Source organism: Amborella trichopoda, chromosome 1 (assembly GCF_054954075.1).
Source record: "Amborella trichopoda isolate Santa Cruz 75 chromosome 1, AtrichopodaSantaCruz75HAP2 v2.0, whole genome shotgun sequence".
NCBI lineage: Eukaryota > Viridiplantae > Streptophyta > Magnoliopsida > Amborellales > Amborellaceae > Amborella > Amborella trichopoda.
Window position 1 is genome coordinate 5486526 of NC_142336.1, and position 21970 is coordinate 5508495.

A 21970-nucleotide genomic window follows, 5' to 3' on the forward strand; every position below is an offset into this window, starting at 1 on the left:
AGAGAGAGTCCTAGAGACTAATTTATTTGTTTCTGATTTGGTTAGGTGACAGCCTTTTAAAACCTTGCAATTTCCGATTCGGATTATCAATCTGGATCGTGTGGTTCCTAGCCGGGTTCCACTTAATAGTTCCCCTTTTACAATTTTTTTTAAGCTCAAGTCCCCTTAAATTCCCGCCCCATAAAACCCTATTTATCATTTATTTTAATATTTTTAGGAATCAACAATTCAGACCAATCCAAACCTGAACTAGATCACTAATCTAGCAATCCAACATGGATCTATGGGTGAATGATGCACCTACCGATCCAAGTTTTAAGACACTGGTTTGTTATGATGGCTCAAGTATTCCCTTTAGCAAAGATATTTCCCTCTTGTTGATAAATTTATCATCCTTTGAACACTGTTTTCCTTTTTATTTTGGGAGAAAATGCGCTGTTTTTCTCATCATGTTGAGAAACCAAATTAATCTCTCTCTCTCGCTCTCTCACACACACACACACACTCACTTACTTTCCAATCTCATTTTGTATTTCTTCGCTACTTTCTTTTCTCCACTCCAAGTTATATCCGAGCTTCCTCTTTTTCAATATCTTGCTTTGATTCTCTCGGGAAAAAATTTCAGCTTGATGGATGAAGCATTTGAAGTGGAGTGAATTCTTTCTTTCTCCAATTCAAAGAGAAATAAAGAAGTTGATCTCACTAAACTATGCACAATTTATTCTGCATTCTTTTCCATATTAAGTTAAAAAAAAGGCAGTGAAACTACTTGTATTACATGCCACATATCAAAAACCAGCATCTGCAGTGCTTTCCGATCCTAGGAACAAAACATGCTCCGAGAGTGAACTGTTCACTCAAATATGTAACGGTTGAACCATTCACTATGCAAAACTGCAAGCCCATCTGCTCAGTCACTCTGTCCACTGTTTCTGCCAATAATATCTTCTCTTGGTAAGAAAAAAATGAAAGTTACTACCACATATTTCCAGGACATGAAGAAAAAGTACACCATACATCCACAAATATAGATACATGCATATATAATTTCCATAAATATATGAGGAAATGGGCGGGATGAGAAACCTTAGTAGGTTGGTACAGAGGCATCAGCTTTAACAGCATATGCATGTATGCCCCCTGCTATGTTGAATACTCTCTTAAAACCCTGAAGCACAGCCAAAATAAGTAAAGAGAGAAAAAGCTCTGAAGTACAACCAAAATGAATGTGTGTGTGAGGGAGAGAGAAAGAGACCTGTGATTGCAACCATTTTGCAACTTGTAGAGACCTTACCCCATGGTGACACTGCAATTTAGAATAATTGGAGAACCAACAGAATCCATAAGTAATGAATTTCAAAATAAGCACTCGAAAAGTGGAGAGAAAAGCATTGGACTGTAAAATTAATAAGGAAGCCACCTATAAAGATAATGATTTAGCTAACAAGTGCAAGAAGTATGATATCTTTGATTGGAAGCTCTCTATATTATTCCTTCTGCGCAAAAACTAGGTCCAAAAGAAAATGATTGAAATATCTAAAAAGGGTAAACAATTCACTTCAACTTTAGAAAATATAAAAAGACATCTGGTTGAGAAAATAACTCAAAATTTACAATCACTGCCCATCAACTGCTGAAAAAACACCAAGGATTCCAAATATCTAGAAATTGAACACAATTTTGCACCGAACTAACTGAATTATTCCCATGGTAGTGAAAGTGATAAAGCCAAATAATTACAAGAACATCTACGAATCCAGGCATCCAGAATTGAATGCCATTACAAACCAAACTCACCAAATTACGCTCAAGGTAGCAATGACAAAGTGCAAAATTATACGCATCAATATTTTCATCCAAAGTGCAAAACCAGTTGTTTTTTTTTTCCTAAATGATGTTATCCACCCTTTACACTATATCTTACTGTACAATATAATTATGAAAAACTGATGGCACTTTAGTAATGTATTACCTATCTAAAGGAGTGTAATGGAGTAACTAAATATGCAGAAGCAAATAGCAAAACAGGAAAGTAAACTGTAATCATATGGATTATGGAAGGCCATAGTCAATTGGGGCTCCCATCGTCTTTTCTCAAAGAAAGATGGTAGAGGTTAACTGTAGTTCCTAAACAAAGACAACCAAGTACGGTTCATAAGCACTATTTAGGTAGAGAATGGGCAATGGCGTATGTGCCAGCAGTGTAGCATTTACCATACACAACCTATGTATAGTTTACTTTCCATTTCACAAATGACATTCATGGAGTTTTAAAATTATATAGGTAAAATCTTGTTGATGGAATTTCAGGGGTATATACTTGTCCACTAAATAAGTAGGGAGAGTTTAGGTAGAGAGTATTAGTCTCCTGGGGTTTGGTTCTAATTGCTCTCCATTGTTACTTCTTCACCCTCAGGGGGTCCTCTACTCACTAAGTCGTTCAACCAGGTGAGCTTGTGGGTCAAAGGCCCTTCTTTGCATCCGGATAAGCAGTGGGCCATAGCCACACCTAAAGCACACAAATGTGATTCCTTCTTGCTGTTTATTAGCAGCTCCACATCCTTTACCACCATTTCCTTGTTGAAGGTTTGGTTGGGTACTATGTTGGTTAGGGTAAGAACTGCCATGTCTAGCTCATTGTGACCTCCCAATCGGACCTTGAAGCTCCTTGGCCGCCAATAATTATTCTCATTGATGTTCTTCAACTTCCACTGCAAGTTGGTAGGCATCAAGAGCATGAGGGGTGACTTGATCTTGGATGGCAACCTGCTTACTATTATTTTTCATATTGGACAGGCAGATCAAACTTGATCACCCACAGGGTTCCAAGCCAGATAGGCAAACTGGACTTGTTCAACAGGTTTGGCTGTACGGGTCTAGGAAAAAAAGTTCGTAAAATTCACAGGAAAAATGATTTCACATTAGTTTGTGAAAGAAATTGGACTGCTGCATTAGTTATTTTGACGAACTTATAAAAAATCCTAGGGTTCTTCAGAAAATAAAAAACGATTAAAAACATTCGCAATCTCCAAAAATATTGTTTTAAATCATGCAATACCTATTGTAGCTTGAAGATAACACTCTCTACAATGAAACCCTAACCAAAAAAAATCCCAAACAAAAAACTAAAGTAGCATTCTCAAAAAAAAAAAAAAAACAAAAAGAAAAGTAACAAAGTTTACCAAAAAAGATCAAAATGCAAGATTCTTTTAAAAAATCCAAGAGTTTTTCAAGAAAGATAAATGTGAAAAAATTCAAAAGCTACAAAAATATTGTTTTAACTCATGCAATACCCGTTGTAGATTTAAAGACAACACTGTCTACAAAATAAATAACTAAATCTAGCGAAAAATAAAGAAGAAAAATATGATTGGTGTTTTAAAATCTAAGGATTTTTATTTTTAAAAATGATAAAAGATTGACATCTACTCCATATTTTGAAATTCCTAGAGTAGATTGCGGATAAAACCATCTAGGGAGGAACCCCTAAAGGAATCTTGGATTAAACTCATAAATTATCAGAACTGACCTTGGATTTCCAAAAATGGTTGAATTTTTGATGCTAGATATCTTTCTACATGATTTTTGACTGGAGAAATTGTGTTACAGATCTGTTAAAGGGCACCAATTTGGATTTTTTGACACAAATTACTTTGGTAGAGAAAATCAGGAGAAATCGAAGTAATGGTGGATCAGTTTTTTTTTACCAAAAAAGTCAAAAAAAAGAGTAAATAGTAAAACTCCAAACAAGTGCATGGACTTTGTCATAGAGTACAATGTTTCAAAAAGCGCTAGGGAGGGTCCTAGACTGCCTGGGGGGTCCAGGCCGCCTAGCACCTAGGCGAGCGCCTAGAACCTGGGCGGCCCAATTGAATCCAAAAAGGATTTTGCAGTTATGTCAGTATCAGTTATATGTATTGTAGTACATAATTCAAATTATACTACATATTAGCATTTAGCACACACACCATAAACATAACTATAATCCATAAGTCGGTTCATACTTCATATCCAATTAAAACTTAAAATTTTCCAACCAACCAAATTATCAAACCAAGTTACCAAATAGTATCAAACCAATACTGCAGTACACCACAATGAGGAATAAAACAAAATTGAATTATGAAACTATGGAAGTAATACTTGAAGACTCAAAAGAATCTTCAATAGTTCAATACTTTAATCAAAGTTCAAACTTTCAAAGTTTAATAATTATTCAACATTCATCATTCATTCATCATCAGAAAATCTTGGGTCAGCTGCATTGGCATCATATTCATCGGAGTCGATGGAGTCGTCACCCTCCTCGACATATTGGTTGTCCTCGTCCTCCTTCGTCTCTTCTGAATCAACCTCTTCTTCCTCCTCTTCCTCCACCCTTGTTCTCTGTGCAGAAGATCTAGTGGTCTAAGAGGGTCAGCTGATGTCCCTGAAGCATCCATGACCATGTCCCATGTCAATTCTTCATGCCCCTCGACCTCATCATCATCAACTAATCACTCCATAGCATGGTCCATATTTTTTGATCTGATGGGATGTCTCTTATCTCTCTTAGCAAACTTGTCTTTCAAGAATCGATTGTACTTGACATAGATTAGGTCATTGAGCCTCTTTGATTCAAGCTTGTTCTTTTTCTTTGCATGAATCTAACAAAATCAAATGCAACTAATTAAAATCTAATATCTATGATTCATGTATTATTCATAAAATTATACAAACCTTAGTTACGGCCTTACCCCTTCAAAAGTACTCCAATTGCGCTCACAACCGGATGAAGAAGTGGTTAGGTTTAAGAACCAAATGGCCAACTTTTGTAAATTTGGAGAACTACACCCATGTTGGCTCCACCAATGGGCTGCAAAGATATAGAAAAAAAATCATAAATAATTAAAATAAATTTATTTCTCACCTTCTTCCCAACCTGAAAGGATTTAGCGCCCTTCAACCCTCACCAAAAAGCCTTAGAAAGGATAATATCCCTCACCTTCTTTCCAACTTGATCCTTAGACCGCTTGCATGCTCTCCAATCATCCGAGGTAAACATTTAACTCAACTGCACTCTCCTCGAATGTATGCTATCTAGGCATAAGTATTAAGTCGCAAATCTCGAGACCCCAGGCCTCACAATCCCTTTCTTCTTTGTAAAGGTACGCATCATACTGAGGGTGAGATGGTGGCTATAAATAAAATTTGTAACTAATTTGGCCTTCTTCATTGCACCTGATATCTCAGTTAAACCGCCAAGAGCCTCAAGCATGAGGTCTATACAATGTGCTGCATATGGTGTCCAAAGGATTCTAGGATAAGCTATGCGCAACAAATTAGATGCAGCAACATTAGGAGCAGCATTGTCTGTGACAACCTGTACAACAAGATGTTCCCCAACCTCCTTCATTCCCTTCTCTATCACTTGAAATATGTAATGGGCATCATGGATATGATTAGAGGCATCAATAGACCTAAAAAAAAAATCCCTACAGGACAATTTACAAGCAAATTCATCTGACTTCTTCTCTTCCTATCACTCCAAGCATCAGTCATAATAGAAACCCCATACTGAAACCATGCATCCTTCTTAAGTTCTACAGCTTCCTTCGTGACACTCATTGTTTTTTTTAAAAAAGGTTCTAAAAAGCTCATATGCGGTTGGGGGTTTCATCCCAGGACCAAATTGGCCAATTGCCTCTACCGCAGCATAGAAGCTGCTTACGCGAGCGGTATTGAAAGGAATGCCCGCCTCATAAAACCATATAGCAAGATAATACACAGCTCTATCTCTCTCTTCCTTCTTGATTCTATTTTTAATGATGGTTTGCTTCTTTGTTTGCTCTCCTGCAACCTCAAGATTAAGCCAAGGTAAAAAACTATCCATAGGGCCCCTAACCCGAGGCTTCTTAATCCTAAAACCAAAAGCAATTACAACTCCCTTCCCCTTAATAATGGATTGTTCAACCTCTTGACATCTCTCCCCAATCCTTTCCTCATCACTATCATCATCATCATAATTGACCCGAACCCCAAACCTAATCTCTGCTATAGAGGCCAATCTTTCATATTTTTTCATTTTAACCACGTTCAAAAAATTGTTTATTTCCTCTTTAACATCATCAAGAGTCTTTTTACATGAGGCAACATCCCCCCTGATACCGGCAAGATGTTTCTTAAACCGGTTTATGCCCCCTTTTGTATCCTTATCACAAAATTTGCATCTTATGCAATTTTTATCATTAGGATCTGGGTTATAGCCATATTTCCAACCGAGATCACCACTCCTATTAGATCCCGAAGAAGACATCTAAAAAATAATGCAATTTACTAAAGAAAAAAAAAAAATCACTTACTTTGAATTTGATTGCTTAATCTTCAAACTTCCACCTCAAAGATGCTTCTAAATACTCAAAATCTTCTAAAAAACCCCTTAATAACTTTGCAAAACATCAAAAAGTAAATCTAAGATCAATGGGTGATGTGTTGATCAATTTTTGTTAACTTGGAGAAACCCTTCGATATTAAAAAACTCACCAAAAACTAGTTTTTTGGGGGCTATCTCTCTAAAATTGGCTCCAAGAAGTTTTAGGTTTCAAATGAACCTAAAACACTAATTGTTGGCTCTTTAATACAAAAATAATGACCAAAATTGCCCCCACCGAAACTTATTTCCACCACTGGGCGAGGCGTAGGCCCTGGGAGGCCGCCCGAGGCTGGGACCGCCCAAGGTCAACCGCCAAGATTGGCCACCTAGGCCTGGGCGATGCACCCAGGCCTTTCGGACCGCCTAGGCACTGGGCAGTCCGCTTTTTGAATCACTGATAGAGTCACATCTATTATGTCACATAATCAGTCACTTCTTTGACAAAATAGGACGATTCTCAAAAACCGGTCCTATTACGATTCCCTCATGGGATCGGACAGGTCACCCACTGGTTCTGATCCAGCTCGTATGATTCCGAGCCCAATCACCAATTTTTAAAACGCTGCCGTTAAAACTAGCAAACAATGGTCTGCTCTTCAATCTCTCTCAAGTCATTCTAGGTCATGAGTTGATAGAATTCCTCTGTATGCTCATGCATGCACGCAATCACTTAATAGAGAACTGATTCTAATCAGTTGGAAGAAATTTTTGGCACAACTTGATTTCACTTGTCCAAAGAACCTTATCTTTCCAATGCCTTTCTCTATCCATTTGGACATGCTTCCCCAAAGCAAAGCATGTCCTTTCAATTGTAAACTCAGAAACTTAACCTCTCTATCCCCCAGCAATTCCTTCCATTCAAAAAATTGTTCAGCTATAACCTATCTAAAAGATCATCATGTTGCATTCTGCCGTGCAAATTCGTGTCATCAATGCAAATTCCAAGATCTCAACTTTGTTCTAAGGCCCTTGCAAGATGATCCCTAATTTGGTTCTCCTTTGTTCCTGAAGAAGCTTCCGAAGTTTTGGCTCCACTGTGCTATGACCAACCTCTTCCAATGGGGGAGGAGGGGTTCATGTCCCTCCTGGCCTCCTCCAAAACATGAACACTTGGATTTTCATGTGGTTGTTGCAAGGGCGTCCTTGGATGTAAAATAATGATATGATGCATAGTAACAGAAAAAATATCTACACTTTTATACATGGTGAGGTTAAGGTCAGTTTCCATCTATCAGAGAGGGTGCAGCTCATGAAAGGGGTTGAGAAACCATCTAATGTTTCCACTAAAGAATTCTTAGAAGAAAGTCCAGAGACTTAGTTGGTTTTCGGAGATCAGAGGGCGAAAGAATTGCCTGAGGAGATAAGCCCTGGATGATCAAGATCAAGGACATTATGCTCGATGATTTACCGCCACTGCAAGATATCCACATTGCATCAACTGGGTACATGGTGCTAATCTTCCAAATCAAGCTGCATGTCAAATGTGTCCACTTGAACATTAAGAATTGAAGAGGAAAATGGAACATTTACTTAAAAGGAGCTGATTCCTAAGAACATGAGCCCATTCCAATGTCGGCTCTTATGCCAAAGAAGTACGGATCATGGAGGATGCTTGCAGACAGCTGCACCTCAACAAAGTAAGCATCAAGTATAGGTTTTCTCGTACCAAGACTCGCTGATATGTTGAATATGTTGTCTGGTTTTCAGGTCTTCTAAATATTGACTGGTAAAGTAGATATCATCACATTAGAATGAGGCTAAATGATGAATGGAAGACGTCTTTCAAGAACCATGACGGACTTAATGAATGACTAGTTATTCCTTTCGGGTTATCCAATGTATCAAGCACTTTTATGCAGGTCATGCTTCAGGTACTTCATTTAACGAAAAATTTGTAATTGTGTGTTTTCATGATACTCGTTTGTATAATGCTAACCTCAAGGAACATATGGAGCGTTTGCGTAAAAGTCTTTTAAGGTTCATCATCAAGAGAACTTATAAGTGAACCTAAAGAACTGCTCCTTAAAAGATAGCTTTGTTTTCCTTGGGTCTGCAAATGGGTCAAGGAGGACAAGGAGAAGATTATGTCCATGGTTGAGTGGCCTACACCATTGTTATTGGGATTGGGATCAAATCAGATCCAGGACTCGATCAGGACTGCGGGATCGTGACGAGCAGGAAGCTCCTTATGTTTGAGACGGGGATCACTACACATTAAAATCTTGGGTTCTTGATCCCAATATGTAGGGAGCTTGATCAAAAAATCAGGTATACAGGGCCAAGATCCATCTGGTTAAAAACAAAGGCCCCCGAGAGCGATTAACTAGTATAGCATGATAGTATACACTGCTATACTATACCACACTACTACACAATAATATATTGCTATAGTTTACTGCAATACTATGCTATATATTACGTTCTACAATACTATATGCTAATATATTTAAATGGACCGCATACAACTATACAATATATACTATAATAACTATTATACAATACCATATCATACTGCTATAAGATACTATAATGCTGGGGAATCTAGATCCCCTATAACTCATGATCTAAATCCCTAATCCATATATTGGACCTATTTATTAGGTGTGTCGAGGGAATGGGCAATCAACATGCTAGGTTTTTATGATGGATATCTCTTCTTTTGGCCATGTTTGTGGACTCCAAAGGCTCTTTGCTTGAGAAGGTACTGAAAGAGCCTCATGAGGGACGCCTAAGAGGCCATTTCAAGTGAGCTAAGATGGTTGCATTGGTAAGACAAACAAGTGAGCTAAGATGGTTGCATTGGTAAGACAAACAGTTTGGCCTGTGCTTCACCAAGATGTTCATTGTTATGTCAACAGATGCCAATTTGTTAATTGTTGTGTGATCAAGCTCAGAATACGGGTTTTACATGCCATTAGTGATGCTTTGATCTTAGTATGGTTCTTGTTTTGGGCTTTCTAAAGGTTATGATTCTTGTCCTAATTGAAGTCAGATTGCTTTCAAGAATGACTCATTTTATTCCTTGCAAGAAGACCACGGATGGCACCTACATTCCACACCTATTCTTCAAGGAAATTGAGTGTGTCCATGGAGTACCCAAATCAAACTGCTTCAGACCGTGCATGTGATTGTGAACCAGTTTTCAAGGGTTCTATCAAAGAGACTTGGTACTAAGCTTCAATTTAGCAATGCATATAATCCACAAATTGATGGACAGACAGAAGCGGTGAATAGAAGCTAGAGCAACTTATTAAATGCCTAGTAGGGAAGCTGACCAGCCAATGGTATTTAATTGCTAGCATAAGTAGAGTTGACTTGTACTAACTCCCAAAATTGAACTATTGGTAGCTTATCTATGTAACCTAGTCAGGTTCTTAATTTGGTGCCTTTGCCAATTGAAGCCTACCTTAGTAATGACACTAGGTGTTACGCTGCACCAGAGCATAAACAGGTGTATTGTGTATGAGAAGATAGAAGAAAGTAATGCAAAACATAAGAAAGACGCGGATTCCCATTGAAGGTCAAAGAATATAATATCAAGTTGGTGATCTCGTGATGGTTTATTTGCAAGAAGAAAGATTTCCAACTGGACCCTCATAAGTTGATGTTCAAGAAGGTAAGACCATGTAAAGTTCAGAAGAACATGGGAATCAATGCTTATAAAATTGATTTCCCAAAGGACCTTCATGCATCTTGCATTTTTAATATGGTCGACCTTTATGAGTATCATGGTGACCAGGGTAGACACAGAAGGACTGATGACACGCAACAACAAATTCCACAGGCACCTAAAGATGAAGTGCAGCAAATGTTTGATGTTTTGTCATCAAGACTCAGTGAGGAAAATATCAGAAGTCTCTTGTTCAAAGGGGAGGGAAAACCTCAATCAGAGAGTATGTGGATTTCAAAACTTGACTTCAGGGTAATCGATAAGAAGATTCTTGAAGAGTAGAATGCTCCAAACTCGTGTTGTCAAGTTCTGGCATGGTATTTGGTACTTGATACTACTTGTTGAAGTGAGTCATTATCTAATTGTAGGGGTATAGGCATCATTACTTAGTTTTATCTTCTCTTCCTACTTGCAGACCACGTAGTCCTTGGAAGGGATTCGATGCAGGTTGCTGGCACAAGGGCTAGGAAGGTGGGAATTAGATTAGGTTTGCGTTTGATGAAAGGTTTGCTTGGAGGCGAGTTCCGTGAGTTTAGGAAAGAGGGTTTACTTATTTATTTATTTTTAATTGAAAGGGCAATGAGACCACTCATATAGGACAAAATTTAGACTTCTATTGAACAAAGAAACACGATCATGCTTTCCTTAGAAAAAGGTGACATGTTGCTAGTACTCTCTCTTGACTGAAGGTTTTGGTGTGTTCTTTGCTAAGTGTTTGTGGTTGAATCGCTTCTTCTATATCTAGTTTCATTTCTCTCATGATTTTTGCTGCGTCATATGTAGGCTGAAAATAGGGGGGCGAATTTTGAACTTCTTATTGTATTTGTGTAAGAATTTTCGAGTTCTTGAGTTTCTGAGCTCTTCTCGTAGTTGTTGCACTCTCCTTTTGACAAGAATTTCTCGCCCTACCCAATGCTCTTGGCATCAGAATGGTGGGTTAGCCTGGTGATCTAGTATTTTTAAGACTGCGAAGTTTCCAAGCTGATGTGTTGGAAGTCTCTAAGCATCAAATGTAATATTGCTCATCAATAAGGGGATAAGACCAAGCACTATACATACCAACAATAAACCTTCTATCATCTGGTTTATGACCAGAATAGACCATTTAGGAAAATCAGTTGGAGGTAGCATCATATTAATCCATCGTACCTTTTCTTAATATTCTTTTTATATTTTCAGACTTCATTTAAGAATGGTTCAAGTCTTTACAAGATTATATCCATCACTTCCATTTGGGAGCCAATGCCATGATTTTGAATTGCCTAGGAAACATAAAAGAATAATTATTCGCTAATTTGTGTCTCAATTCTACAGGAAATCATCCATGGTTGAAGAAAACATCACTTCTTGCAATATGGGATCTTGTTACTTTTGCAACTGGCTACAAATATACAATTAAACGTAAACGGATCATCGACACCTGAAGAATACAAGGCTACAAAAAGGTATTCACACATGCATGGTTTCATAAACAAGAAAATTACACAGCCATTGTGACAACAGCTTACTCTCCACTAGTCCTTGAAATTTGAGCATGTTTTTGCCTTTGTCATGATTGTTTAGCCGTTATTATAGTTTTAAAATATGCCACCACATGGTCGTACCATTAATGAAGGGAAACTATAAATACACTTTGATAAGAAATTTTTCTAACAAGTTAGGAAACTTAGTACTTACAAGAACATAAGTATCCTTGTTGGGATCAAACTCATTTGTTATCTCTGGGCCCCAATTTCCAAATTGGCGAAGTGGAAGGACTTTAAAACCTGGCAAGGAAGCTTGAGCTCTGCATATCGCAAAAAATGTAAAGGTCAGGTTTTTTAATATATATTTATATATATATGGAAGCCACTATGCAACGCTTATGGGCGAAAATGAACAATATTTTCGCCCATAGGCTTGGCGCTGTCTGATTTTTCCGGCCGCCGTAGATTAAAAGACTGCAACGGACATAGTAGTCTGTTCCGGTCAAAAAACATGTGGAAACTGCAATGGACCATGCTCCATCCGTTGCGGCTCCATTCAATAAACCGCCATGGGGAAAAACACTGTTCAAAATTGCCTATAAGAGAAGTGCTACAGTATTTCACCTCCTTCATGGACATGCTATGTTCGTGAAGGTTTTGCCTAAAAACCGCCACAGATCTACAGGAGCCGTGGAAGTCCCCCCATATTTTTTGCTTCAAATTTGTGAAAAAAAGTCAAGCCATAGACATGCTAAGTCCGTGACGGTCTTTAATCCACGCCGTCCGAAAAAATCGGATGGTGCCGAGCCTATGAGCGAAAATACTGTCCATTTTCGCCCATAGGAATTTTGTAGTCTCTTCCATTTATATATATATATATATATATATATATATATATAGAGAGAGAGAGAGAGAGAGAGAGAGAGAGAGAGAGAGAGAGAGAGAGAGAGCCAAGGCTCTAAACAATCAAATTAGAGCCTACCTCAAAAATTTCACTAGAAGAGGTTGTTTTGATGCCCAAATATCCATCTCGACAACAAGATGCATGGACATGAGAAAAACAATAGAGTTCAAGTTTTGGAAATAGTGCATCTTGTAGGGCATTTTTGGACTGTCGATTTTCAAGATTTTCATGTTTTCATAGATCTGCTTGATCTACACTATTTTTGAAGCTGCAGATTTTATAATTAGATGTGAAAAAATATTTTAAGGCTATCACAAAAAATTCCAGTATTAAAACCACATTTCTCGACATTATTTGAAGGTGGCTTTACTTTGATTGTTTAGAGCCTTGGCTCTATACGAACAGCACCCTATATATGTATAAAGAGAGAGAAAAAAAGAATGTGCTTTTTCTGCCAAACAACAAAGAAAACTATGAACAAAGATAATCGTACACTTCATCAGGTTCTCGAACATCCAATAGCTGAGCTTCATCAATGAAATCTTGTTCTTCCATTTTCAGATGAAATTCCTCAGGCCCAATGTCTTGAAGCAGGGATCCTTCCCTAGAAATAGAGAAGTTTTATGTCAAGAGGGAATAAATAATAGACACTAAAGCTTCTTTTTTTTTCTTGAGAAGTCGCTTCAATAGGCACAACACTTCCAACTACAAGAATTGTACATTCTAAGGAAAGAAATGGAAGATACTCACTGACCTCTCAGATAACACTTGCAACAAGTGCCAACCAAAATCTGTTTTGCATCTAACTACTTTATTAAGGGGTGCACTGAATGCAGCCTCCTCAAACTTTGGCACCTACAAAATTTTGCAGAGGAATTGTTTAAAAAAATACATGTATGCATGGTAATCAATCGCTATCTGCACATTTGTACAGACATTAATGCACGCAGAAAAAGAGTGAGATGCATGCTGCACGTGTCCAGTCCTTAAATTAACAAAGTCTAAGGTTGAATGGACATAGCGGACAAATCATCTTGATGAAATAGGGTCTTGAATTCAGAAGAAACCCCGTTTACCTTATCAAGGGTGTTGAGCTTATCCATAGTTGCATACTATGTCTCTGACCAATTTCATCAAGATGATTTGCATGACACGACTTTTGTGAATTACTGAAGTTTCAGGATCATTCATGATAATACATAAAAACATAATGCACAACTTCACATAAATACATAATGAAGAATGAATTTTTCACAAAGTTCTCAGCCATACTTCTCTTATCTATCAGCATGAAAGGATTCCTAAAGACATTTTATTAAATGTGAATCATATTGGAAACCTGTACTTTTTCAAAATCAATACTTCTATCAAGGAGTGAATGAAAAGTGCATCAAACATAGCTGAAGAAAACATACCATTTGTCCCTTTTGAACCCACCCAAGCATTCCCCCCTCTTCTTTTGATGGACAAATGGAGAATTCAACTGCCAAATCACTCAAATCCTCTCCTGCAATAATATATTCAAAACATGAAAGATATCAGCAATAACCAGCAATATGTTTTTCTTATTATGTTAACTGAATAACCAGTAATATGTTTACTAAAGCAAAGTTCACTATGAGAGAAACCCGCAATAAATAAATTCTCGAGGTCACTGAAATTGGCTACATAAGATGAGTAGTAGTTTTATAGATAACCTACAATAAACAAATTCTGTTTTACTACCCCAAAAAAAAAGAAAAAAAAGAAAAGCAAATTCTGTTTTGTAGAGAGGGAGCTCTCATCAAGAAGTCCATATAAGCATAACTCCTAAACAAATTCCTACGGACCTAACAAACAAAGTTCATATGGGCAATAGAAGTAAGTGGAATAACATATTATTGTCCGATTCATGAGGATAGGAAAGCATAGTGAAAAGGAAAAAAAGAAACTAGGAATTCTCATGTTATAAATACCAGAAACTCAAAATCCCAACCTCCAGCTATCCTCTTTTGAAGCTCAAGAAGAAGTTCGAGGTTTTGTTCACCCACAAGCAAGTGTTGCACAAGTATTTCCTTATTCTGTCCTTCAAACTTCCCAGCACTGAAAGCAACTGTCATTACAAACAATCCCATTAAAACTAATGAAAACCAGAACAAAAGTAGATTGAACAATAACACACCACCCCATTTCTCTAACACAAACACCCAAATAAAAAAACATGAACATAATCCCTTCCCTCCCTCCCTCCCTCCCTCCCAATGTAGATTGAACAATAAGCCACCACCCCATTTGAAAGCAACAGAATTCCATACCCAAATATCGACAAGGAAGAACACATACATCAATAAGAAAAGAACTGCAAGTCATGATAAAGAAACAGAAGAAATAATGAAACTCAGAGAGAGAAACTGGTGCCAATTAGCAAACAATACCGAAATATCAACACTGAAAAACTCAAACACCCATCAGAAAATGAATAATATAATGATGAATAAACAGAAGAAATAATAGAAAAAAGCAGAGAGCAAGTAATTTATTCTCACCTCTAGGATTGAGCCTTGGACTCCCCACCATTATTTTGTTACTGAATCTGAAAGCGCAATTGGGTATTGAGTATTTGTGAATAGAGGGTGACAGGAAATGCAGCGAGCAATGGGATCGTCTCCAAGTAGGGAAATTTAGAGAGAGAAACTGAACTCTGAAATGGCATAGGCTTGTGAAAGTTAAAGAGGGATTCCTCAACATGGCTGGAACCATGGAGCTGTATGCATAGAGAGAGTAAGTACTAGATATCCAAATATTGAGACCCAAAGCACAAACAGAAGGGGAAAAGTTTATATAGAGCTAAGGCTCTAAATAATCAAATTAGAGCCTACTTTAAAAGCGGTTGTTTTGATGCCCAACCATCCTATGCATCAAGATATATGGACATAATAAAAAATTAGATTTTAAGTTTTAAAAATGGATTTCAATAAAAAATTAATGGACATAATAAAAAATTAAAATTTAAGTTTTAAAAATGGATTTCAATAGAAAATTAAATTTTAAGTTTTAAAAATAGATTTCAAGTTTGTTTTTTATAATACATTTTTTGACAGTTAATTTTCAAGATTTTCAAAATTTTATTGATCTACTTGATGTATACTACTTTTGAAGCTTTGAATTTTATAATTAAAGATAAAAACATATTTTAAGCTATCCTAAAAATTTTCAATTTAAAAATTATATTTCTCGATATTATTTAAAAGTGAGCTCTATTTTGATTGTTTAAAGCCACGACTCTAAGCAAACGCACGGGAGAGAGAAAAGAATATAAAAAAAAGAGGTGATAAAGGGCACACATTTTGGTGAGAGAGAATGAGGGTGTACTCCGCATTGCTATTTAGAAGTTTGCATGGTATAAACGTGAACCTCGTACAATGTGCACCCTTGATGATATTATTCAAAGAACAAAGTTTAAGAAAATCATAAAAATATCCAATTTTTTAGATTATTAAAAATAAACTTCCAATATTTCAAAACCTCTTTGCCATTGTTTATATATTTTTTTTAATAAAAATACCTTTCATAATAGTCTTAGATCCGTGAAGGCATCACGGTTCAACATAACCGTATTTAAAGCACCATGATCGGTTATTCAACTATCACGACTCTAATTAAACCATGAAGGGCATCACGGTAGTGCGAGATCAGTTATAGTCAAGGTGATCATCCCACCAATTCTATTTATTCTGAAAAGCTAAAGAATTGCTATGTATAGAATAGAAAGATTCCACCCACCCAACTATTCTTGTTCGTTGCACCAGATTACCCTTGTTGTATCCAATTAACGGAATGAAATGGTGTATAAACAATACTTTTTTTATTCTAATGATACTTCGATTAGGACGAAATAGCATTGATGGCCTCTACTCCTGTCTTAACTCGTAAGTACTTTGATGGTTCTAATGTTGCACCATCATCACAGTCCTAATACAATTGTGATGACTTAAGCCCCCACATAAACAGCTTTTTAACCCTCCATGACCATCATGGTTCCGAGTTAACTGTGATGCCTTCACAAACCTAATACTTTTGTGAAGCATATTTTAGTCAAAAAATACAAAAAGTGGTGAACATAGGTATGGATGAGGTTTTGAAAATTTTAAGATCTATTTCTAAAAATTTGAAAACAAAAAGATATGTTTTATAATTTCCCAAAACTTTATATAAAGTAGCAATATTAAAATGTAAAATTAAGACAAACCTCAAAAATCCATTGGAAAAGTTTGTTTTGATGGTGGAAACCCTCCAATTGAACATCTCGATTTCGAGATATATGAATACTAAAAACAAAAAGATTTTGAGTTTCAAGAATAATGCATCTTGCAATACAATGTTTGGACCGTATGTTTCCAGATTTTCAAGTATTTATAGGTTTACTTGACTTGAACTATTTTTGAAATTTAAAATTTTATAATTAAAGATGGAAATGGACTATCAAGCCATCCTAAACATTTTTTACACCAAAATTATATGTTATAATAAATTTTGGAAGTGTGCCTTACTTTAATTGTTTATGGTTGCAACCTTATGCAACATAAATATTGAAAGTCTCATTCCACTATGCGTGCTTGTGTGTGAGTGCAAGTCAAATTCACATTGCTCCGGGTTTTAAAATACCGGTTTACAATGCAAAAGTGTTACTTATATACTTTAGATTCTTAGACACTCGATCAATTAGGGCTTTAAAATAGGGGTGCGGTTTCTATAAGGTCGCAACCTTTGAACAATCCAATTAAGGTGCACCTTCAAATTTTATCATGACACGTAATTTTGTTGTAAAAATGTTTTAGGATTATCTTGAAATCCATTTCCATATCTAATTAGAAAATTTTAAATTTTAAAAATCTTTAAAATCAAACAGATCTATAAATATAGGAAAATCTTGAAAATGGACGGTCTAGATAATCTATTGCAAGATGCACTATTTTTGAGACTCAGAAACAATTTGTTTTTCATATTCATATATCTTGTTGTCGAGATGATGAATTATAGGGTTTATCAACATTAAAACAACAGTTCTAATATATAAACTTTTCTCTTTAAAATATGGGTGCAGTTTGTATAGAGTCGAGGCTCTAAACAATCAAAGTACAACCCACCTTTAAATAGTATCGAGAAATGTGGTTTCAACATTGAAAATCTTTGTGATAGCTTTAAAATATATTTTCATCTCTAATTATAAATTTTAAAGCTTCAAAACTAGTGTTAGATCAAGTAGATCTATGAAAACTTGAAAATCTTGAAAATTGACAGTAAAAAAATGCGTTACAAGATGTAGCATTTTCAAAACTTGAAATCCATTTTTTTTTCTCATGGCTATGCATCTTGATATTGAGATGATCAATTTGAGGATATTCAAGCATCAAAACAACATCTTCTAGTGAAATTTTTGAGGTGAGATCTAATTTGATTGTTTAGAGCCTCGGCTCTATATAAACATTTTCCTTAAAATATTGGTGTAAAATACAATACGCTTGTGGATTGAAAAACCGACCAGATCCGAGTTTTAAAACACTTGTCTAAAACGCATTAAAAATTTGTCAATTTTTTTTTTTTTTTAACTAGAACCGCATATTTCTCAAAAGCTCACACATCCTTTACCACTTTCTTGTAAAGCAAGTGTATTTTGTTAGGCCTTTTACCTATGGGAAAAGTTTATATAGAGCCGAGGCTCTAAACAATCAAACTTGAGCCTATCTCAAAAATTTCATTAGAAGATGTTGTTTTGATGTTCAAATATCCTCAAATTCATCATCTCGATATCAAGATGCATGGACATGAGAAAAAAATGGATTTCAAGTTTTGGAAATAGTGTATTTTGTAATGCACTTTTGGACCGTCAATTTTTAATATTTTCAAGTTTTCATAGATCTCTCGATCTACACTATTTTTTTTGCTTTAAACTTTATAAATAAAGATGAAAATATATTTTAAGGCTATCAAAAAGATTTCCAATTTTGAAACCATATTTCTCGATACTATTTGAATGTAGGCTCTAATTTGATTGTTTAGAGCCTAGGCTCTATACAAACCGCACCCTTTACCTATATCCCAGTTCAATAAATATCCTGTACTCACATACTTATGTAGGGGAGTTCAAAAGGGATCTTGTAACAACTTTATTCATACTTTTAGAAAAATAAATAAATAACACATAGAGATTATTTATCTTTGGTATAAGGTATTCACAATTAATCTTGACCATTGGATATGAAATTAGATGGCTGCATTTATTTCATTGACCAAGATCAAATTTTAAAAGAAAATTTATCAAACCTTGTGACACTCTTAAGCTCTCTGATTTCAAATCAAATAGTTGCAAGTAATTGCGACATCCTTGTATCAAAGGTAAATGGTATCATTGTATACAATCTCCTAGAAAAAATAAGTTATAGACTCAAGAATTTTTGAAAATTCAACTTCTTACGTGTTAGAAAATAACTTTTAATAATCACATCTTTAGAGATAGGTGACAATTTCTTAGTGCATCATTCCCAATAATAAAAAGGTGAGGTTATATAAGGGGCTTCTCTTATACTATACAAAATTTCGGTGTCAGAGATATTATAATGGCTTGAAAATCCATATTGAACACTAGTTATGAAATTTAAAATTCAAAAAACGGTGTTGTTCAAGTAGATCTATAAACACTTGAAAATCTTGAAAATAGATTGTCTAGATATCTTGCAACAAAATGCATTATTTTTAGGACGTGAAATCCATACATCTCGAGATTAATATTATCAAATTCAAAGTTTTTCCAACTTCATAATACTCTTTTTCTATCGAAATTTTGATATATGCGATTACTGTTAGTGGTAACCTTATTTTAACTCTTTCCATCATAAAATGACTTATTCTGACCATTTGAACTGGGGAGTAATAATGGGCTAGGTTCGAGTTGGCCTTAGCTTGGCCTTGGTCCCTAAAGGGCCAACTCGAGCCCAGCTCAATATAGACCAGACCGAAGAGGTCCTAGCCCTAGCCCTATCAAGAGGTCCATGCTACAAACAAAAAAAAAAAGACCGGACAAGGCCAGGCCCAGCCCTATCCTTAGGACATGGTGACCAGATCTCTCATGCCTCTTTGTGGCTCAGGCCATAGTTTTCTAGGGCCAGGTCAATTGACTCATTGCCAGCCCTACCTCCTATTCTAAGATCTCCATTTCTAAAACTTAGTTTACCATCATTGGTATTTTATAAATGGCTTGTGTCCATCTTGATATTTGTAGTAGGGTCAATTTTTAGTAGATATGCCATTTTCTCTCTGACTTGACATTTTCTAATGAAATGATTCAATAAATCAATAATATCATTCTCAAGACTTGAAGGTTTGAGTTTCCCCTTATTCATCTTATCTTTTGTAACAATCGAAGTTGCTCGGATGGATATGAAATACAAGATGATTGTAGTCATTGGCTACTGGTACATCTATCAGCAAGTTACAATGACATTTTGCTTTGCATGAAATTAATTCTAAATCCAAAGTAAAGTGAGTTATACATGTTTGTTTTTTTGGGAAAAATATCAATCAAATCTTCAAACCACTTCACAAATTATTAAGGAGGTCAGATTATCCCATACAAAAATAAGAGTGTTGGTTTGTATACTTAATTACCTCATAAATTATAGTAAAAATAACCAAATTGCCCTGATTCAAGATTGAGAACGCTTAACAAGCATAACAATTTGGTGCACTTAGTTCATTTGAGCCAAATGATGAAAATGTCCTTGATTATTCAAGGTCAGCAACATTAATGAAGAGTTCACAATGAAAATAAATAAGCTCTATAGTACTAACCCTAAACAACAGGGTATTATCATCATTTGGCTATTTGGTGGTCCGATTTCAGGAATCGCCTACTTGGTTTGGATAATATTTTGCAATTTAATTTTTTTAAAAAAAGGCTAAACACCGATATTATCTATGTGATTATGGGATTCCCTGAATTGGAACCACCCCCCTCCCAATTCCGATACACTAGTCAATTCTACTTCAACTCGATAATTTTTCAAACTCCAATTATTAGGGAGAACGACCTTTGGCGAAGATGATCAAGGTAGTAGTTCTACAAGTCCATTCTATTTTAACTGGTGTTTTCATTTAGATCTGTTGATTTTTTATCCGGATCGAAAAATCTTGAACGATTTAGATCCCGTAATATATCAAGATCTGGCCGTGTTCCCCAAGTAGGTTCGAACCGGTCCATATCAATTTTCTTTGTTAGAGAATCGAACAGCTCTTAATGAACCTTCCATATGTTTTTAAATTGTGGGGCCCACCATTATCATGTTTTATTTCTCAACACACTTATCACTCGTGGGCCCCACCCTTATTGTGCATGTTTTATCTCTCAACACACTATCAATCGTGGGGCCTACCTACAAAACACTTACTATCTCTCAACATACTTCACTCAGCCCACCTACACCACTTACATACCTCTCAACATACGCACCTACACGACTTACGTACGCACCTATCGTCGGGCTTACCTCATGAGCAACAGGCTTTTATGTGTGACCTTGTTTGACACCTTTTATGGTGTCCTTTTCTCCCACAATCCTCCGTTGTGGGTATACCTTACAAGGACATATTAATCTACAAAATGAATTCATCTATGAAATATTTTTTTTTTTTTTTAAATTAATAATATTTTTAATAATTTACAAACAAATAAAAGTACATATAGTTAAGTTTTAATTACATATAACTATAAAAAGAAATTTTATATAATTAGTATAATTATATTGAAATTATTATTGTTTTTTATTTAATTATATTATCTATGCTAATAACTTAATATAATTATGTTAAACTTATGTCAATATAATTATGTGAATATGATTACATTAAAAATTAGGAAAAATTACAAAAACCCCTCAAGTATACTATCTATGCAACTTACCCCCCCACAGCTAACCTTTTCTCTTACTTTTTTCCCCATAACCACCTTTCTTCACAAAAAGCCCTCAAGGTAAAAAATTGTTATTTTTTGGATGGAAATGCCTTTCCTGTACCAAAAAAAAAATAAAAAATGGCGGTCCCAAGTAGCGTATTGCCGAAGCTACCAATTGAATCGTCGGAGCGATGTGGCTCTAGAAGGTGTACTGCCGGAGTGCGTCTTTGTACTGCTGGAGCGCCTATCTTCATTGCCGGAGCGATCTATTCAACCGTCGGAGCGCTATGGCTTCAGAAAGTGTACTGTCGAAATAAGTCCTTGCATTGCTAGAGCGTGTGTCCTCATTGCCGAAGCGGCCTATCCAACCGCCGGAGCGCTTTGGCTTTAGAAGGTGTACTGTCGGAGCGAGTCTTTGTATAGCCAGAGCACATTGTCCTCATTGCCGAAGCATTTAAAATGCTCATGGAGAGAGTTGTGGGTAAAAGCCACGAGGAGAGAGAGGGGGTAGTTTAGTCTACTTTTTTTTTTTTTTTGGATTGCGGGTATTTGCGAAAAAGGTAGTTGTGGGAAAAAAAATGAAAGGAAACGT

The 21970-nt window shown here is 36.0% G+C and overlaps 1 protein-coding gene and 1 long non-coding RNA gene across 8 annotated transcripts; both read right to left on the bottom strand.

Annotated features, from left to right (window-relative positions):
- Positions 1 to 648: 648 nt before the first annotated feature.
- On the bottom strand, positions 649 to 15243 carry LOC18434920 (rhodanese-like domain-containing protein / PPIC-type PPIASE domain-containing protein). 7 transcript variants are annotated; one of them, XM_006844983.4, is made up of 9 exons: positions 14978 to 15243; positions 14428 to 14544; positions 13868 to 13959; positions 13207 to 13307; positions 12946 to 13056; positions 11760 to 11868; positions 1256 to 1306; positions 1087 to 1168; positions 649 to 926 (listed from the first exon to the last, which is right to left on the bottom strand). In XM_006844983.4, exons 1-8 carry the CDS (start codon positions 15189 to 15191, stop codon positions 1088 to 1090), a joined length of 876 nt encoding a protein of 291 aa, XP_006845046.2. In that variant the 5' UTR covers positions 15192 to 15243; the 3' UTR covers positions 649 to 926; position 1087. The 7 variants fall into 7 exon arrangements, with proteins under 7 accessions (XP_006845046.2, XP_020523301.1, XP_020523302.1 ...); XM_020667642.2 differs by having other exon boundaries at positions 649 to 932; XM_020667643.2 differs by having other exon boundaries at positions 649 to 945.
- On the bottom strand, positions 4100 to 6776 carry LOC148783497 (uncharacterized). The gene is made up of 2 exons (XR_016049726.1): positions 4737 to 6776; positions 4100 to 4646 (listed from the first exon to the last, which is right to left on the bottom strand). It is a non-coding gene; the product is annotated as an uncharacterized LOC148783497 (long non-coding RNA).
- Positions 15244 to 21970: the final 6727 nt, after the last annotated feature.

Coding starts and splice junctions, on each gene's coding strand:
- LOC18434920 (XM_006844983.4), bottom strand. CDS start 15,191: ATGGTTCCAGCCATGTTGAGGAATCCCTCTTTAACTTTCACAAGCCTA. Junction 14,545..14,977: donor TCCAAGGCTCAATCCTAGAG/GTGAGAATAAAT, acceptor TTGTAATGACAG/TTGCTTTCAGTGCTGGGAAG. Junction 13,308..13,867: donor GGGTTCAAAAGGGACAAATG/GTATGTTTTCTT, acceptor AAAATTTTGTAG/GTGCCAAAGTTTGAGGAGGC.